General features: G+C 58.4%; 1 protein-coding gene across 1 annotated transcript in view; it reads left to right on the top strand.

Moving 5' to 3' along the window:
* The window catches only part of EYS (eyes shut homolog), a 91,707-nt gene that overhangs the window by 50,707 nt on the left and 25,584 nt on the right, over positions 1 to 15,416 (top strand). The window contains exons 26-34 of the mRNA XM_064164046.1: positions 300 to 445; positions 1,637 to 1,808; positions 3,026 to 3,104; positions 3,882 to 4,078; positions 6,056 to 6,180; positions 7,252 to 7,376; positions 8,870 to 9,098; positions 12,002 to 12,186; positions 12,834 to 12,925. Coding sequence (XP_064020116.1) covers positions 300 to 445; positions 1,637 to 1,808; positions 3,026 to 3,104; positions 3,882 to 4,078; positions 6,056 to 6,180; positions 7,252 to 7,376; positions 8,870 to 9,098; positions 12,002 to 12,186; positions 12,834 to 12,925 — 1,350 coding nt within the window. The remainder of the gene's footprint in view (positions 1 to 299; positions 446 to 1,636; positions 1,809 to 3,025; positions 3,105 to 3,881; positions 4,079 to 6,055; positions 6,181 to 7,251; positions 7,377 to 8,869; positions 9,099 to 12,001; positions 12,187 to 12,833; positions 12,926 to 15,416) is intronic.

The following is a 15,416-nucleotide window of genomic DNA, read 5'->3' as shown; positions in this document are numbered from 1 at the left end:
GCTCCCTGCAGCCTCCTCTCAGGAGCTGCAGAGAGAGCAACGAGCTCTGCCCTCAGCCTCCTCTGCTCCACACTGCACACCCCCAGCTCCCTCAGCTGCTCCTCCCCAGCCCTGCTCTCCAGAGCCTGCCCCAGCTCTGTGCCCTTCTCTGGACCCCTGCAGCCCCTCCCTGTCCTTGTAGCTGTCTCCCGTGCTGAGGAGATGATGAGTGCTGGCATCAGCACCTGCACACATCTTCAGAGTCTTGGTGCAGGTCCTGCTGTGTCCTGCTGCCTGACCTGGCTGTCCCTTGCCTGAAGGTTCATCTGCAGCTGTGCACCTGGCTACTATGGGTCCCTGTGTGAGATGGATGTCAACGAGTGTGAGGCTGTGCCCTGCTTGCATGGAGGAAGCTGCATCAACACGCTGGGAGGCTATGGGTGCCTCTGTGCCCCTGGGTTCACAGGTAGGCTGCTCTCTGCATGCTGCAGAAGGCTCTTCCCTGGGTTTTACAGGGAACATCCACGGGCCAAGGGGGAATGGTTCAGAGCTGAGGAGGAAGCTCTGCAGCGTGAGGGTGGTGAGAGTCTGGCACAGGCTGCCCAGGGAGGCTGTGGCTGCCTGGGGGGGCTCAAGGCCAGGCTGGATGAGACCTCGGGCAGCTGAGTCTACTTGAGAATGTCACTGACATCTGCTTCTGCCCACCCACTGCAGACTCTGGGTGCCTGCTGCCATTTGCCAACCCACCAGGTCAAGCTACTCAGGCAAACTTCGTTCTTGAATCAGGATTTGGGGTCGGAAGGGACTTCTGAGGTGTTTGGTGCAGCCACTTCACAGTATCACAGTATTATCAGGGTTGGAAGAGACCTCACAGATCATCAAGTCCAACCCTTTAGCACAGAGCTCAAGGCCAGACCATGGCACCAAGTGCCACGTCCAGTCCTGCCTTGAACAGCCCCAGGGACGGCGACTCCACCACCTCCCCGGGCAGCCCATTCCAGTGCCCAATGACTCTCTCAGTGAAGAACTTTCTCCTCACCTCCAGCCTAAATCTCCCCTGGCACAGCCTGAGGCTGTGTCCTCTCGTTCTGGTGCTGGCCTCCTGAGAGAAGAGAGCAACCTCCCCATAGCCACAACCTCCCCTCAGGTAGTTGCAGACAGCAATAAGGTCACCCCTGAGCCTCCTCTTCTCCAGGCTAACCAATCCCAGCTCCCTCAGCCTCTCCTCGTAGGGCTGTGCTCAAGGCCTCTCCCCAGCCTCGTTGCCCTTCTCTGGACACGCTCAAGCATCTCAATGTCCCTCCTAAATTGGGGGGCCCAGAACTGAACGCTCAGATGAGGGTTAGTTACGTGGCTGGAGCAGGCTTTGGCCCAGCTGGGGTTGAGAAACCGCCAAAGAGAGTCAGGATCTCGCTTGTGAGGGACTCTTGACCTGCCCTGTGCGTAGCCTGTCATGAATGCTTCGGAGCAGCATCTCCCAGGGGCTGGGAGGGACCTTAGCTTGTGCGGGGCTCGCAGTCCCGAGGCACAGTCCAGCTGAGTGGCTTAGCTCTGAACTTCAGCTCCTCCTCTGGCCTCAAGGTAAAGCACCCATCTGCCGCCGGGCTGGCTGCAGGGCTGACCTCTTGCGTCCTCTGCTGTCTTTCCCTTCTCCCAGGTGCCAGGTGTGAGGTCGACATAGATGAGTGCCTGTCAGGCCCCTGCCTCAACGGCGCCAGCTGCATCGATGCCATCGGTGCCTACAGGTGTCACTGCAGGAGGGGCTTTGGTGGAGCAAACTGTGAGACCAACATCGACGACTGCTGGCCTGATCCCTGCCTCCATGGAAGGTGACTGGTGCTCTTTAACTCTTACTGTCTTCAGCAGGGACACAGAGCTGCTGGAGAGAGGCCAGAGGAGGCCACGAAGATGCTGCCAGGGCTGGAGCAGCTCTGCTGTGAGCACAGGCTGAGGGAGCTGGGGGGGTGCAGCCTGCAGAGGAGAAGGCTCCAGGGGCACCTCAGAGCTGCCTGCAGTGCCTGAAGGGATCCTGCAGGAAGGCTGCAGAGGGACTTGTGCTGAGGGGGTCTGAGCCAGGCCAAGGGCAATGGTTTGGAGCTGAGGCAGGGCAGGATGAGAGTGGAGCTGAGGCAGAAGTTGTTGAGTGTGAGGGTGGTGAGAGCCTGGCACAGGCTGCCTGGGGTGCTCAAGGCCAGGCTCGATGAGGCCTTGGGCAGCTGAGTCTGGTTGAGAGCTGTCCCTGGGCAGGGTGGGGAGGGTGGAGGGGATGAGCCCTGAGGTCCCTTCCAACCTGAGCTGTTCTTGGATTCCATGATGCTGTCCTGTTGCTGGCAATAGTGAGGGTCTGATGCCATGGGCAGGTTGATGAACACACTGTTCATGCCCAGGGGCACTCAGGACAGCTGTGGCCAGCTCAAGCTGGTGTTCCATGATCTCAGGCTCTCCTTTGCTGTGGCTCATTAGCACAAAGCAGTTTTCAGTACATGTACACTGATTGAAGGTTATTATAACAACCACCTCAGCTCCAGCTGGTTCATGCCTCAGAAGGTGGCTTTTGATGTGACCCTCTGCACCCACATAAAGCTCCTCAGCACCCTAAGAAAATCATACCATTGTTTGGCTGGAGAAGCCCTCCCAGAGCACCCAGCCCAGCCAGCACCCACCATGGCTGCCAAACCCTGGTCCCAAGTGCCATGGGCACACCTGTCTGGAACACCTTCAGCCATGGGCACTCCACCACCTCCCTGGGCAGCCTCTGCCACTCCCTGACCACTCTGCCACCAAAGACCCTCTCCAACCTAACCCTGCCCTGGCACCATCCCAGGACAGTACCTCTCCTTCCCTCAGCTGAGAGCAGGCAGCAGAACCTCAGCCCAGTTGCCTGCAGCCTCCTTAGGGAGCTGTAGGGAGCAGTGAGCTCTGCCCTCGAATCCAGTTTTGATCCCCATCATGAACACTAGTTACCAGGAGGTGCCTTTGGAGATGCATGGGCAGGTGCTGCTGGTTCTGGACCTGCAGTCACCTGGCTTCACCTCTTGTGTTCCAGCTGCACAGATCTGGTCGGTGGATATCTCTGCTCCTGTGAGCCAGGATGGACCAGCTCCAGATGTGAGACAAATATAAATGTAGGTCATGGCATGACCCTGACCCCAGCCCATTCCCTTCTCTCCCCTGAGAGCAGGCAGCAGAGCCCAAGCCCAGTCCCTGCAGCCTCCTCTCAGGGAGCTGCAGAGAGCAATGAGCTCTGCCCTCAGCCTCCTCTGCTCCACACTGCACACCCCCAGCTCCCTCAGCTGCTCCTCAGACCAGGCTGGGAGAGAAGATGCTTAGAGGGCTGGAGAGCTTCCCCTATGGGGACAGGCTGGGAGAGCTGGGGCTGTCCAGCCTGGAGAAGAGAAGGCTCCAGGGAGACCTCAGGGCAGCCTTCCAGTACCCAAAGGGGCTCCAGGAGAGCTGGGGAGGGACTTGTGACAAGATCTAGGAGTGAGAAGGTGAGGGACAATGGCTTCAAGCTGGGAAAGGAGAGATTGGGAGTGAAGATGAGGAAGTGGTGAGAGCCTGGCACAGGTTGCCCAGAGAGGCTGCTGGGGCTGGACTGGATGACCTTCAGAGGTGCCTTCCAGGCCAGTGCATAACATGATTCTCTGGAAAGCCAGCCCAGAATTTGTTCACCCAGCAGCAGCCCCAGGCCGGCACTCTCAGCTCTGCTCTCCAGCTTCAGCCTGCTGCACTTGCTGTTGAAATGAGTGAGGAGCTGGGTTTGGGCCCTGAGCAGCCTGGGAATGGGAGGTGTCCCTGCCCATGGCAGGGGGTTGCAGCTGGGTGATTGTGAAGGCCCCTCCAAGCCCAGCCTTTGGTGCATGACAGAGCTTTGTGGCCAGAGTGCTGCTTCCTCTCCTCAGGAATGTGAGTCTGCTCCCTGCATGAATGGAGGCTCTTGCCAAGATGCCCTCAACGCCTTCCTCTGCACGTGCCCAGGTGGCTACACTGGCAGGCTCTGTGAAGTGGATGTTGATGTCTGCAGTGAGCCCCTGGGCACAGCTCTCTGCTCCAATGGAGGTGTCTGCGTGGATGGACCTGGAGGAGCTTTCCACTGCAGGTCAGTCTGAGCGCGGCCGTGGAGCCACTGCAGTTCACACTCACTGCTTGCTGAAGGTCTGTGGTGGCCTGAAGTCGTGCCAGGGGAGGCTTCTGATGGTTCAGATGTCCAGAGGTTGGACACTAGGAACAATTTCATGACTGCCAGAGTGGTCAGGGACTGGCAGAGGCTGCCCAGGGAGGTGGTGCAGTCCCCATTCGTGGAGGGGTTCCAGAGAGTGTGCCCATGGCACCTGAGGCCAGGGTTTGGTGGCCATGGTGGGGTTGGGTGGCTGGCTGGGCTGGGTGATCCCAGAGGGCTTTGCAACCCAAACCATTCCTTGACTCTAGAGCAGGGGTCTGGGAGTTGTCATTCACCTCTCTGAAGGGCAGGATGGGTGCCACCAGCCTGCCTGCCTATTGCAGCCTCCTAGTGCCAGGAACTGGCTGCCAGAGCAGCCACCAGGGTGTAAATCAGCAAGGGAAGGAGCAAGTAGGCATTGGGTCGGGGGGCTCCACCTATGGGTGATGCAGTGCCAAAGCCTTCTGCCCCCCAGGCATGCTGAAGGACAGAAGCTGTTCCACATGGCACACTCAGGGCATTTGAGCGGAGAAGACCTTTAAGGCTGTGGGGTCCAAATACTACTGAACTCTGCCCATGGCCCTCAGCACCACAGCTCAGGCTCTGGGAAACACCTCCAGGGGTGGGGCCTGGACCACCTGCCTGGGCAGCCTGGGTCAGTCTCTGAGATCCCCTCCAGGGAAGAAGGTTGAGGGAGGTTCTCCTCCTGTACCCTTCAGTCAAAAAGTTTCTTCTGATGTCCAACCTAACCCTGCCCTGGCACCATCCCAGGCCAGTTCCTCTCCTTCTCTCCCCTGAGAGCAGGCAGCAGAGCCCAAGCCCAGCTCCCTGCAGCCTCCTCTCAGGAGCTGCAGAGAGCAATGAGCTCTGCCCTCAGCCTCCTCTGCTCCACACTGCACACCCCCAGCTCCCTCAGCTGCTCCTCACAGACCACCAAGGCCCTTCTGCAGCTGAGTTGCCCTCCTTTGGCCAGCTGCAGCAGCTTGGTGACTGAAGTGAGACACAACATTCCCTCCCTTCGTGCTGCTCAGCTCATTTGGAAGTTCCTCAAAGCCAGCCCCACGCTGCCTGCCTAGCAACAGCCTCATGAAATGGGCAGGTGAGCAGGAGCTGTCTGAGCAGCTTCATCACACGTCCTGATTGCACATCAAAGCGCTTCAGCAGGCCTCATGCATTTTTATGGAGGCAAAATGAGGCTTTGTGTCCCCATGTCCAACCCTGATGGAGATTTACAGCCTCAGATGTCAGCATCAATCTCCCTGAGAGCTCTGCACAGCCTCCAGCAGCTCGGGAACAGCTGTTTGTGGGAAGGTTACACCTTGTGTTTGCTCTCCGTTGCCCTACCACAGTTGTCAGCAGTTATTTAGTGGCTTTTAACATGGAATCCCAGAGTGGGCTGGGTTGGAAAAGCTCTCCAAGAGCATCCAGCCCAACACCAACCCAAGGCCACCACGGCCACTAAAGCCTGTCCCAGGTGCCATGCATGTCTGTGTGTGGCACACACAGTGACCTCACAAAGCTCACAAAGGGCAGAAGGGAAACTGCACAGGGCTCAGATCTCTCCAGAAGATGGCAAAGCACCAAAGTTTGTCTGGAAATTCAGAAGGACAACTCCTGCAGCTGGGCAGGAGCAGCAGCAGGCTCCAGCACAGAGCAGGGCTTGTCCTGCTGGAACGCAGCTCCATGGAGAAGGAGCTTGGAGCCCTGGTGGGCAGCAGGTGCTGCATGGGCCAGCAATGTGCCCTTGTGGCCAGGGGCATCAGCGTGGCCAGCGCTGGGTGGTGGTTGGACCAGGTGCCCCTGGGGGCTTCAAGGGCGCCGCAGGTTTCCTGATGGATGCCCATGTGCAGCCTGGGGGTCCTGTCCCGGTGCCAGCTGCTCTGCCGTGCTGCAGGCTGTAGCCCTTTGTCTCCTCAGGTGCCTTGCTGGCTTCTCTGGGCAGTTCTGCGAGCTGGAGCTGGACGAGTGCAGCTCCTCCCCGTGCCTGCACGGCTCAGCCTGCCAGGACCACCTCAGCGGCTACAGCTGCCACTGCCAGCCAGGTAACTTGCCTGGGCAGGAGCCCTGCCGGGCAGCTCCGGGGGAGAGCCTCTGGAGGAGGAGATCATTGGCTGCTTCTAGCGAGAGCCGAGGGGAAGTGGCCTCCAGCTGAGCCAGCACAGGTCTGGGTTGGATGTTAGGAGAAAGCTTTTTGCTGAAAGCCTTCTCAAAGACTGGCACAGGCTGCCCAGGGGGTGCTGGAGCCACAATGCCTGCTGGTGGTCATAAAACATGCTGATATGGCACTCTGGGGCAGGGTTTGGCCATGGTGGGGTTTGCTTGGGGGCTGGACTGCATCTCCAAATGATTCTGTGATGCTTGCTAGAAGCCATGTGGTGAATGCTCCAGGGTCAGGCCAGGGGCACTCAGACTGGGGTCAGCCAGCACTGCTGGGGAGCTGCTTCTGCCTGGGGGCTGTGTACTCTGAAATGGGAAGAAGTCATTTGCACAGCTCCACAGACTGCGTCGGGCTGGAGGGCACCCTGCAAGGGCATCTTGTTCCCAAGCAGGCAGCAGGGACACCTCCAGCTGCAGCAGGCTGCACAGGGACACAGCAGCTCTGACCTTCAATGTCTGCAGGATGGGGCCTGTGCCAGCCCCTGCCCACCCTCCCTGTGCAGAGCTTCCTCCTGGTGCCCAACCTAACTCTGCCCTGCTCCACTTCCAAACCACTGCCCTCAGCCTGTCCCCACAGCCCCTTCTGAACAGTCCCTCCCCAGCCTGCCTGCAGCTCCCCTGCACACACTGAAGTGCAGCTCTGAGCTCTCCCTGCAGCCTTCTCCTCTCCAGGCTGAGCAGCTCCAGCTCTGCAGCCTGTCCCCACAGCAGAGGTCCTCCAGCCTGGGATCACCTCTGTGGCCTCCTCTGGACCCTCTCCAGCAGGTCCCTGTCTTCCTAGTGCTGCTCCTTGGCTTGGTTGGAGGATTTTGTGCTGTTGGTGGCTTCGTGGGCGTTCTTGCTGGGGTTTTGTTGCTGGTTTGGTTTGGGAAGTTTGGATTGGTTCTTCTGTCACTGTCTGGTTCAGGTTTTTGGTTAGTTGGTTTGGCTTTGATTCTGCTTTCCCCTCCCACCAGGGTGGGAAGGCCTCCACTGTGAGCTGGATGTTGATGAGTGCCTCTCCAACCCTTGCATCCATGGCATCTGTGTGCAGAAGGATCCCACCTTTGGCTATTCCTGCTTTTGTAAGCCAGGATTTGTGGTGAGATGCTGCCTGCCTTCCTTCCTTCCTTCCTTCCTCCTTCCCACTGGGCTGAGCATTCCCTGCTGCACAGAGGCTGCCCTTCCCTTTGACCTCCCTGGCTCCCCTGGCAGCACTTCAGAAACATTCCATGATTCCTTTCATGGACTTGTTTCAGTTGGAAGAGACCTTTAGGATCATCATGTCCAAGCTTCAGCCCGAGCCCTCCATTGCCATTAGACCACAGCAGCTCCAATCATCCAAGCAAATGGTTACCCAGTTGCCAGCACAGGAGCAACATCCTCTACTCCAAGCCTGGGTTTTAGCTTCTGTTTAATACACAAAAAAAACTCTTGGAGGGTGTCTGAGTGCAGCATCAGGAAATCAGTGAGGTTGGGAATGCTCTCCCAGAGCATCCAGTCCAACAGCAACCCAGCCACAACACGGCCCCAGGTGCCATGGGCACACCTGTCTGGAGCCCCTCCAGACACTCCACCACCTCCTGGGCAGCCTCTGCCACTCACTGACTGCTCTGGCCTCCTCTCAGGAGCTGCAGAGAGCAATGAGCTCTGCCCTCAGCCTCCTCTGCTCCACACTGCACACCCCCAGCTCCCTCAGCTGCTCCTCCCCAGCCCTGCTCTCCAGAGCCTGCCCCAGCTCTGTGCCCTTCTCTGCACCTGCTCCAGCCCCTCAGGGTCCTTCTGGCAGTGAGGGCCCACAGCTGAACCCAGCACTCCAGCTGTGGCCTCAGCAGTGCCCAGCCCAGGGGCACAATCCCTGCCCTGCTGCTGCTGCCCACACCAGTGCTGCTGCAGGCCAGGCTGCTGGTGCCCTTCTTGCCCAGCTGGGCACAGCCTGGCTCATCTCCAGCTGCTGGCACCCAGCACCCTCAGCTCTCTCTCTGCTGGGCACTTTCCAGCCACTCTGCCCCCAGCCTGCAGCCTTCCTGGGCTTGCTGTGCCCCAGGTGCTGTGTGAGCCAGGAGAAAATTAATCCAAGTAGGGTTTGGGTTTGTCTTTGGATTGTCTGTAATGAAGTCAGGAGAGTCAGAGAATGGTTGGACTCAGTGACCCTGAAGGTCCTTTCCAGGCCTCAGGATTCCATCAGTGGAGATGACTGAGTGCTGTGGGTGCTGCCAGGGCTGCCTCTGATGCTGTGCAGGGGCAGACCCATGAGGAAGTTGGTTTTATTGCTCAGCTGTAGAAGTGAGCCAAATTTAGCCAGGTTTCAACAGGTGAGAGGGACATCTTTGACCTGGTGTGGTGGGAGGTGTCCCTGCCCCTGCTGAGGGTGGAATCAGAAGGTCTCCAAGGTCCCCTCCAGCCCCAGCCATTCTCTGATTCTAACTACAGATTAACTACTGTTGAATTAACGTTTGCAGCATGATTAGCTTTGCTGTCAGATGTGTGGGCACCCTGGAAGAACCAAAGAGCCTCTTAGCCCCAGAGGGAAGCCCTCAGCTGGCCCAGCCCTTGGCCTTCAGTGAGCTCTTTGTGGCTTCGTCTGCCCTGCAGGGCCGCAGCTGTGAGCTGAACTACGACGACTGCCTGGTGCAGTCCTGCTCCCCTGGCCTCCTCTGCGTGGATGGACTCAACAGCGTCAGCTGCCTGCCCGCCCCCGCCCCGGCCCGCCCAGCTGCCCCCCAGCAGCCTGCGGGCTTGCACAGCCACCTCCCAGCCCTGCCCCTGCAGCCTGCGGCTGGAGAGGCTCCTGCAGGCACTGCTGCGGCAGAGGAGCCCCAAGGTAAGGAAGGAACTGAGAGATGCAGCTGCAGGGTCTCTGCCTTACCCACTGGGCTGGGCTGGGCTGGAAGGGACCTCCGAGGCCAGCCAGTGCCAACCCCTGCCATGGGCAGGGACACCTCCCACCAGGGCTGGTGGGCTGTTGCTCAGGTCTTCATCCAGCCTGGCCTTGAACACCTGCAGGCAGGAGGCAGCCACAGCCTCCCTGGGCAGCCTGTGCCAGTGTCTGCCCACCCTCCCTGGCAGGAATTTCTGCCTCGTCTCCACTCTGCTCCTCTCTCCCAGCTCAAAGCCATTGCCCTCATCTTCTCACTCCCAGCCCTTGTCCAGAGTCCCTGCCCAGCTCTCCTGGAGCTCCTTCAGGCATTGAAAGGCTGCTCTGAGGTCTGCTTGGAGGCTTCTCTCCAGGCTGGACAGCCCCAGCTCTCCTAGCCTGTCCATACAGCAAAGGTTCTCCACCCTCTGATCATCTTTGTGGCCTCCTCTGGACCATGTCAAGAGTTCTTCTGACCCTCTCCATGTCCTTGTGCTAGAGGCACCAGAACCTGATGCAGTGCTGCGGGCGAGGCCTCACAAGAGCAGAATATGTTAGTTCTCTTCTAAAGAATGTTGGTTTCTGCTTCTTCTGCTCCCTTCTGTTGGTGTCCTTTGATTCCTCATGCTTAGTGGCATGGAGATATCACTGGAAATGGCTTCTTGCTCTCCACATATTCTTTCCCAGCAGCTTCCATAGCAGGTGAGGAAACTGCACCTTCTGTGTGCTTGCTTTCCAGTCTGCTGTGCAGGAGCCTGCAGTGTGATGGGCCTCCTGCTGTGCCCAGCTCCCTCTGACCCTGATGCCCACCTTCTGTTCTGGCTTCACTAGTGAGAAGCAGAACTGAACTAGTGAGGGCCCAGAACTAAGCCCAGTCCCCAAGGTGCAGCCTCCTCAGTGCTGAGTCCTGGGGCACTTTCCCTCTCCAGCTGCAGGCTGTGTGGGGGCCTTGGCAGCATTGGGTTAGTGATTGGACTCTGATCTTGCAGGGCTTTGCCAGCCTGGTGGCCTGAGGTGAAAGGAGAGAGCTGCAGTCAGGCTGGTGTGGTGCTCAGCTCTGTTCTAGCTGCTCAGGATGGGCTCAGGTTGTAAATCTTTGCCATCTGGGAAGACTTCTTCCCCTCAGCTGATGCACCAGCAGGGCCTGGGCCAATCCCCCTGCCCTCCCTTCCTGCCTCCAGCTTCTGATCACTGCCTTAGCTCACCACCAGCCTTTGCCTCCACTCCTGTTCATGGATTAGATGCATCTCTTCTTTTGTGTTCCCACTCATTTCATTAACCCTGGCCAAAACCCTTCCTCCTGACACCTACAGTTCTATTTCTCACCTGTGCCAGCCTCTGCACACCCTCCCTGTGCAGAGCTTCCTCCTGCTGCCCAACCTAACTCTGCCCTGCCCCACTTCAAACCACTGCCCTCGGCCTCTCACTACAAGCCCTTGTCAAAAGGGCTGCTTGTACCCTGCTCTGATTCTGGCAGGCAGCTCTAAGCTCACCCTGCAGCCTTCTCTTCTCCAGGCTGAACAGCCCCAACCCTCCCAGCCTGTCCCCACAGCAGAGCTGCTCCTGCCTCTGGCCACCTCCATGGCCCTGCTCCCGCGGGTCCCTGTCCCTCTTGTGTCTGCGTTGGGGTCTGCAGAGGTCCATTCCACCCCCACATGGCAGGGGTCTGCCCTCTGTGCCTGAGAACTGGAAACACCTCCAGGCTCTGCAGCCTTTGCTTTGTGGTTTGCTTTATTTCCATGCTGTTCTCCACGGACACTTAAACCAGGAGTGGTTACCTCAGCTTTACTCATCTGCTGCAGTCAGGTGGAAGAAGATCATAAAACACTCCCCTGGGGACTCTGCAGTGCCTGGCTTTAATCCCTCTGAAGCGTTTTCAGCCCTGGAGCTTGTTTAGGTTTCACTTAGTGCCTAAGAGAAAATAAAAAGCAGTGGCAGAGGCTGCCCAGGGAGGTGGTGCAGTCCCCATGCCAGGAGGGGTCCCAGGCAGGTGTGCCCATGGCACTGGGGACCAGGGTTCAGTGGCCTTGGGGGGGTTGCTGTTGGGCTGGATGACCTTGGAGAGCTTTTCCAGTTCCTGTTCCTGCTACTTTAGTCAGGCTCCACTGCAGAGCTTCTCAATTCCTCCACACTCTGCCCTGGTGGGATCCATGGAGCAGAGATGGCAGTAGCAGAAGAGCCTCATGTGCCCCTTACAAGGAGAACACAGCCACACAAATGCTCAAGTGCCCTGTCCAGAGGTCCTGTCCTCTGCAGCAACCTCCTGCACTCTAGCCCTGGGAGCTCACATTTTTGTCAGTCCTATGGAAGCTTCTCTGAGGAGTAGAGGCTGAGAGCCTGGAGAAGAGAAGGCTGAGAGGGGATCTGATCAGTGCTCAGCAGGAGCTAAAGGCTGGGGAGCAAGTGAGTGATGCTAGGCTCTTCTCAGTGCTGCCCAGGGCAGGACAAGGGGCAAGGGGCACAAACTGGAAGTCAGGAGGTTTCACTACAGCTTGTTTGGTGCAGGCTGCTCAGAGAGGCTGTGGAGTGTCCTGCTCTGCAGAGCTTCCAGACTCACCTGGATGTGTCCCTGTATGACCTGCCCTTGGTGATCCTGCTCTGGCAGAGGGGTTGGACTGGGTGAGCTGCAGAGGTCCCTTCCTGCCCCTAGCATTCTGCTGTGGCTGCCTCCTCCCTGGAGGTGTTCCAGGCCAGGTTGGATGAGGCCTTAGCAAGCTGTGCTGGTGGGAGGTGTCCCTGCCCGTGGCAGGGGTTGGCACTGAGGTCCCTTCTAGCCCAAGCCATTCTGAGTGTTTGGGCCTGAGCAGGGAGGGCAGGGAGGGAGCAGCCACAGGGCTCTGTGCTGAGAGCTCTGCACGTTCCCTCCCCAGACTTCAGCCACGCTCACTACCGTGGGGACTCCTACCTGCAGTTCCAAGGCTGGCAGCTGAGCGTGAAGAACTTCATCCACTTGGAATTCATGACCCACAGTCCCCAGGGACTCCTGCTGTATGTTGCACAGAGCCCAGGAGGAGGCTTTTCAATGCAGCTGTTCCTCCAGCAGGGCACCCTGCAGGTAAGCAGCAACCTCTGCCCCAGAACTCAGGCAAAGTTAGGATGTGGAGGAAGTTTCATTGTCTGCTTCCTGTCTCCTGGTGCAGAGTGTAGCAGATAAAGCTACAGAGAACCTTGATGAACAAGATCCTGGGGCTGGAGCCTGCAAGCCCAGGCTGAGGGAGATGGGGGGGTGCAGCCTGCAGAGGAGAAGGCTCCAGGGGCACCTCAGAGCTGCCTGCAGTGCCTGAAGGGATCCTGCAGGAAGGCTGCAGAGGGACTTGTGCTGAGGGCGTCTGAGCCAGGCCAAGGGCAATGGTTTGGAGCTGAGGCAGGGCAGGGTTAGAGTGGAGCTGAGACAGAAGTTGTTGAGTGTGAGGGTGGTGAGAGCCTGGCACAGGCTGCCCAGGGAGGCTGTGGCTGCCTCCTGCCTGGGGGTGCTCAAGGCCAGGCTGGATGAGACCTTGAGCAGGCTGAGAGGTGTCCCTGGGCAGGGTGGGGAGGCTGGAGGGGATGAGCTCTGAGGTCTCTCCCAGCCTGAGCCATTCTGGGATAGGTTTGCTGCAGGAGACTTCCCTCAGGGGCCCATTAACTACTTGTAAATTCGAGTTTGCAAGGCTGTGCTCAGCTGTTAGGAGCTGTGTCACTGAAGCTTTCCCCTCTCTGCAGTATCAGTTCCTCTGTGGCGAGGCAGCAGAGCTCAGAAGCGTCACTGCAGCTGCTGGCGTGGCCGAGGGGCGCTGGAACCAGGTGCACATCAGGTAAGGCTCTGCTGCTGCTGCTCTCTCTGGTCCTGTGGCTTCAGAATCACAGCATGAGGGGGCTGGAGGGGACCTCTGCACATCACCCAGTCTGACCCCTGCCAGAGCAGGGCACCCAGGGCAGGGCACACAGAACACCCCCAGAGCAGACTCCACAGCCCCTCTGGGCAGCCTGCTGCAGGCCTCCAGCACCCTCACACCAAACAACTTTCTCCTCATGCTGAGCTGGAGCCTCCTGGGCTCCAGTTGGTGCCCATTGTCCTGCCCCAGGGCACCACTGAGCAGAGCCTGGCCCCTGCTTCTTGCCCCCAGCCCTCAGCCATCCAGGGACACTGAGCAGGTCCCCCCTCAGCCTTCTCCTCTGCAGGCTCTCAGCCCCAGGGCTCTCAGCCTTTCCTCCTCTCAGAGCTGCTCCAGGCCCTTCAGCACCCTCACAGCCTCCCCTGGGCTCTCTCCAATAGTTCCCTGTCCCTCTTGGACTGGGGAGCCCAGCACTGGACATAGTCTCAGAAGGGTAGAGTTCAGGGGGAGGAGAACCTGTGTTGACCTTCCTCCCTGAAAGGGTTCTGCCAGCCTGGCACAAGCTGCCCAGGGAGGTGCTGAATCCGCACCCCTGGAGGTGTTTCCCAGTGGCAGAGCTGTGGTGCTGAGGGCCATGGCTTAGCCCCAGCCTGGCAGACCAAGAGAAGGATTGGACTCAATCCAGAAGGGCTGTTCCCACCCAAGCAATTGTCTCTGAGGAACCTGAGATCCTCTGAAGTCTTTACAAGTACCACCCAGATCTGTGTTTATGTCTCTGCTGCTACTCCCTCTCAGTGTCCAAGCAGAAAAACAGAACTGGGCTTTGCCATCAGAGAAGAGTGCAGATGGCAAAGGCATGGAGCAGCTTCTGTGTGAATGGTGGCTACCTAATAACAGACTCTGCAGGTGCAGGCAGGACAACTGAGGGAGTAAAGAAAGCAATCCAGAAGCTGAGTGACTCAGCCTGGCTGAGGACTGGAGGCACGAAGTTGTGGGCTGTTAGCTCATGTAGTCTGGCAGAACTCGGTGTGCTCCCTCTGGCCGTTCTGTTAAGGATGATTTAAGGTCCTGGAGATAACAAAAATATCCCCAGCTCCATCAAGCAGAAATAGCTTCGGTCTGTAAATCAGCAACAAACCTGCTGCAGGAGCTGGAGAGAAAAGCAGTCCAGGTTCCACTCCCAGCACTCATCTTGAGCCTGAATTGGGAGGAAGAAAGAGAACTGAGGGACTGGAGCAAGTCCAGAGAAGGGCAACGGAGCTAGGGCAGGGCTGGGGAGGAGCAGCTGAGGGAGCTGGGGGTGTGCAGTGTGGAGCAGAGGAGGCTGAGGGGAGAAGTCCCCAAGCGCCATGGGCACACCTGTCTGCAACCCCTCCAGCCATGGGCACTCCACCACCTCCCTGGGCAGCCTCTGCCACTCTCTGACCACTCTGCCACCATGGCTGATTCCTGCCACCAGCTGAGCATGGCAGAGCTGCAGGAGTGGCTGCCCTGGGTTGCAGCAAGGCAGTCAAAGCAGATTTGAATTATGGGAAGCACCAGCCTGCTGCTGGTACCTGGCTGGGCAGAATCCATCTCTGTCTTCTCCAGCTCGTTCTTGTGGCCTGCAGTGGCTGCTTGCAGAGAATTAATTTGGGCCTAATCCTTTGACAGAGCATCAGGAGAGGAGCTGCCCTAATAGAACCCCCTGCTGTGACTGATTTTACTCATTACTTTATCTCATAAATAGTTGATAAATTCAGTGTACCTTAATGGATCATTCCATGTGGGGGTCAAGTGTTCAGAGTAAATGGGGAGGCTTCCTGGGAGGAATCACAGAACATGCAGTGGGAGGGCTTGGAAGAGACCTCCAGAGATCATCCAGGGCAGGGCACACAGGGCACATCCAGGTGGGAGTGGAAAGTTTCTAGAGCTGGAGACTCAAAAGTCAAAGTAATGACACTGCAGATGCTGGAGAGGATCCCCCATGGCAGCACTGCCACAGCAGCTCACTGCAGGCCATCAGAGCAGGTCACAACAGCAAACCAGAAGGCAACTGCTCTGTGCGTGGGCTGGGCAGGGGGAGTGCACTGATGGTGTGGGTCTGGAGAGCCGGGCTGGGGAGGAGCAGCTGAGGGAGCTGGGGGTGTGCAGTGTGGAGCAGAGGAGGCTGAGGGCAGAGCTCATTGCTCTCTGCAGCTCCTGAGAGAAGGCTGCAGGCAGCTGGGCTTGGGGTCCTCTCTGTAGTGACAAGTTGCAGCATGAGAAGAAATGGCTCAAGCTGCACCAGGGAGGTTTAGCTTGGACATTGCAAGAAATGTTTTTGGTGGCAGAGTTGTCAGGCACTGGCAGAGGCTGCCCAGGGAGGTGATGCAGTCCCCATGCCTGGAGGGGCTCAGACAGGTGTGTCCATGGCACCTGGGGCCGGGGTTCAGTGGCCATGGTGGGGCTGGGCTGCTGTTTGCACTGGATGCTCTGAGAGGGCTTTTGA

Source organism: Pogoniulus pusillus, chromosome 25 (assembly GCF_015220805.1).
Source record: "Pogoniulus pusillus isolate bPogPus1 chromosome 25, bPogPus1.pri, whole genome shotgun sequence".
Classification (NCBI taxonomy): Eukaryota; Metazoa; Chordata; class Aves; order Piciformes; family Lybiidae; genus Pogoniulus; species Pogoniulus pusillus.
This window is presented reverse-complemented; position numbering and strand designations above follow the sequence as displayed.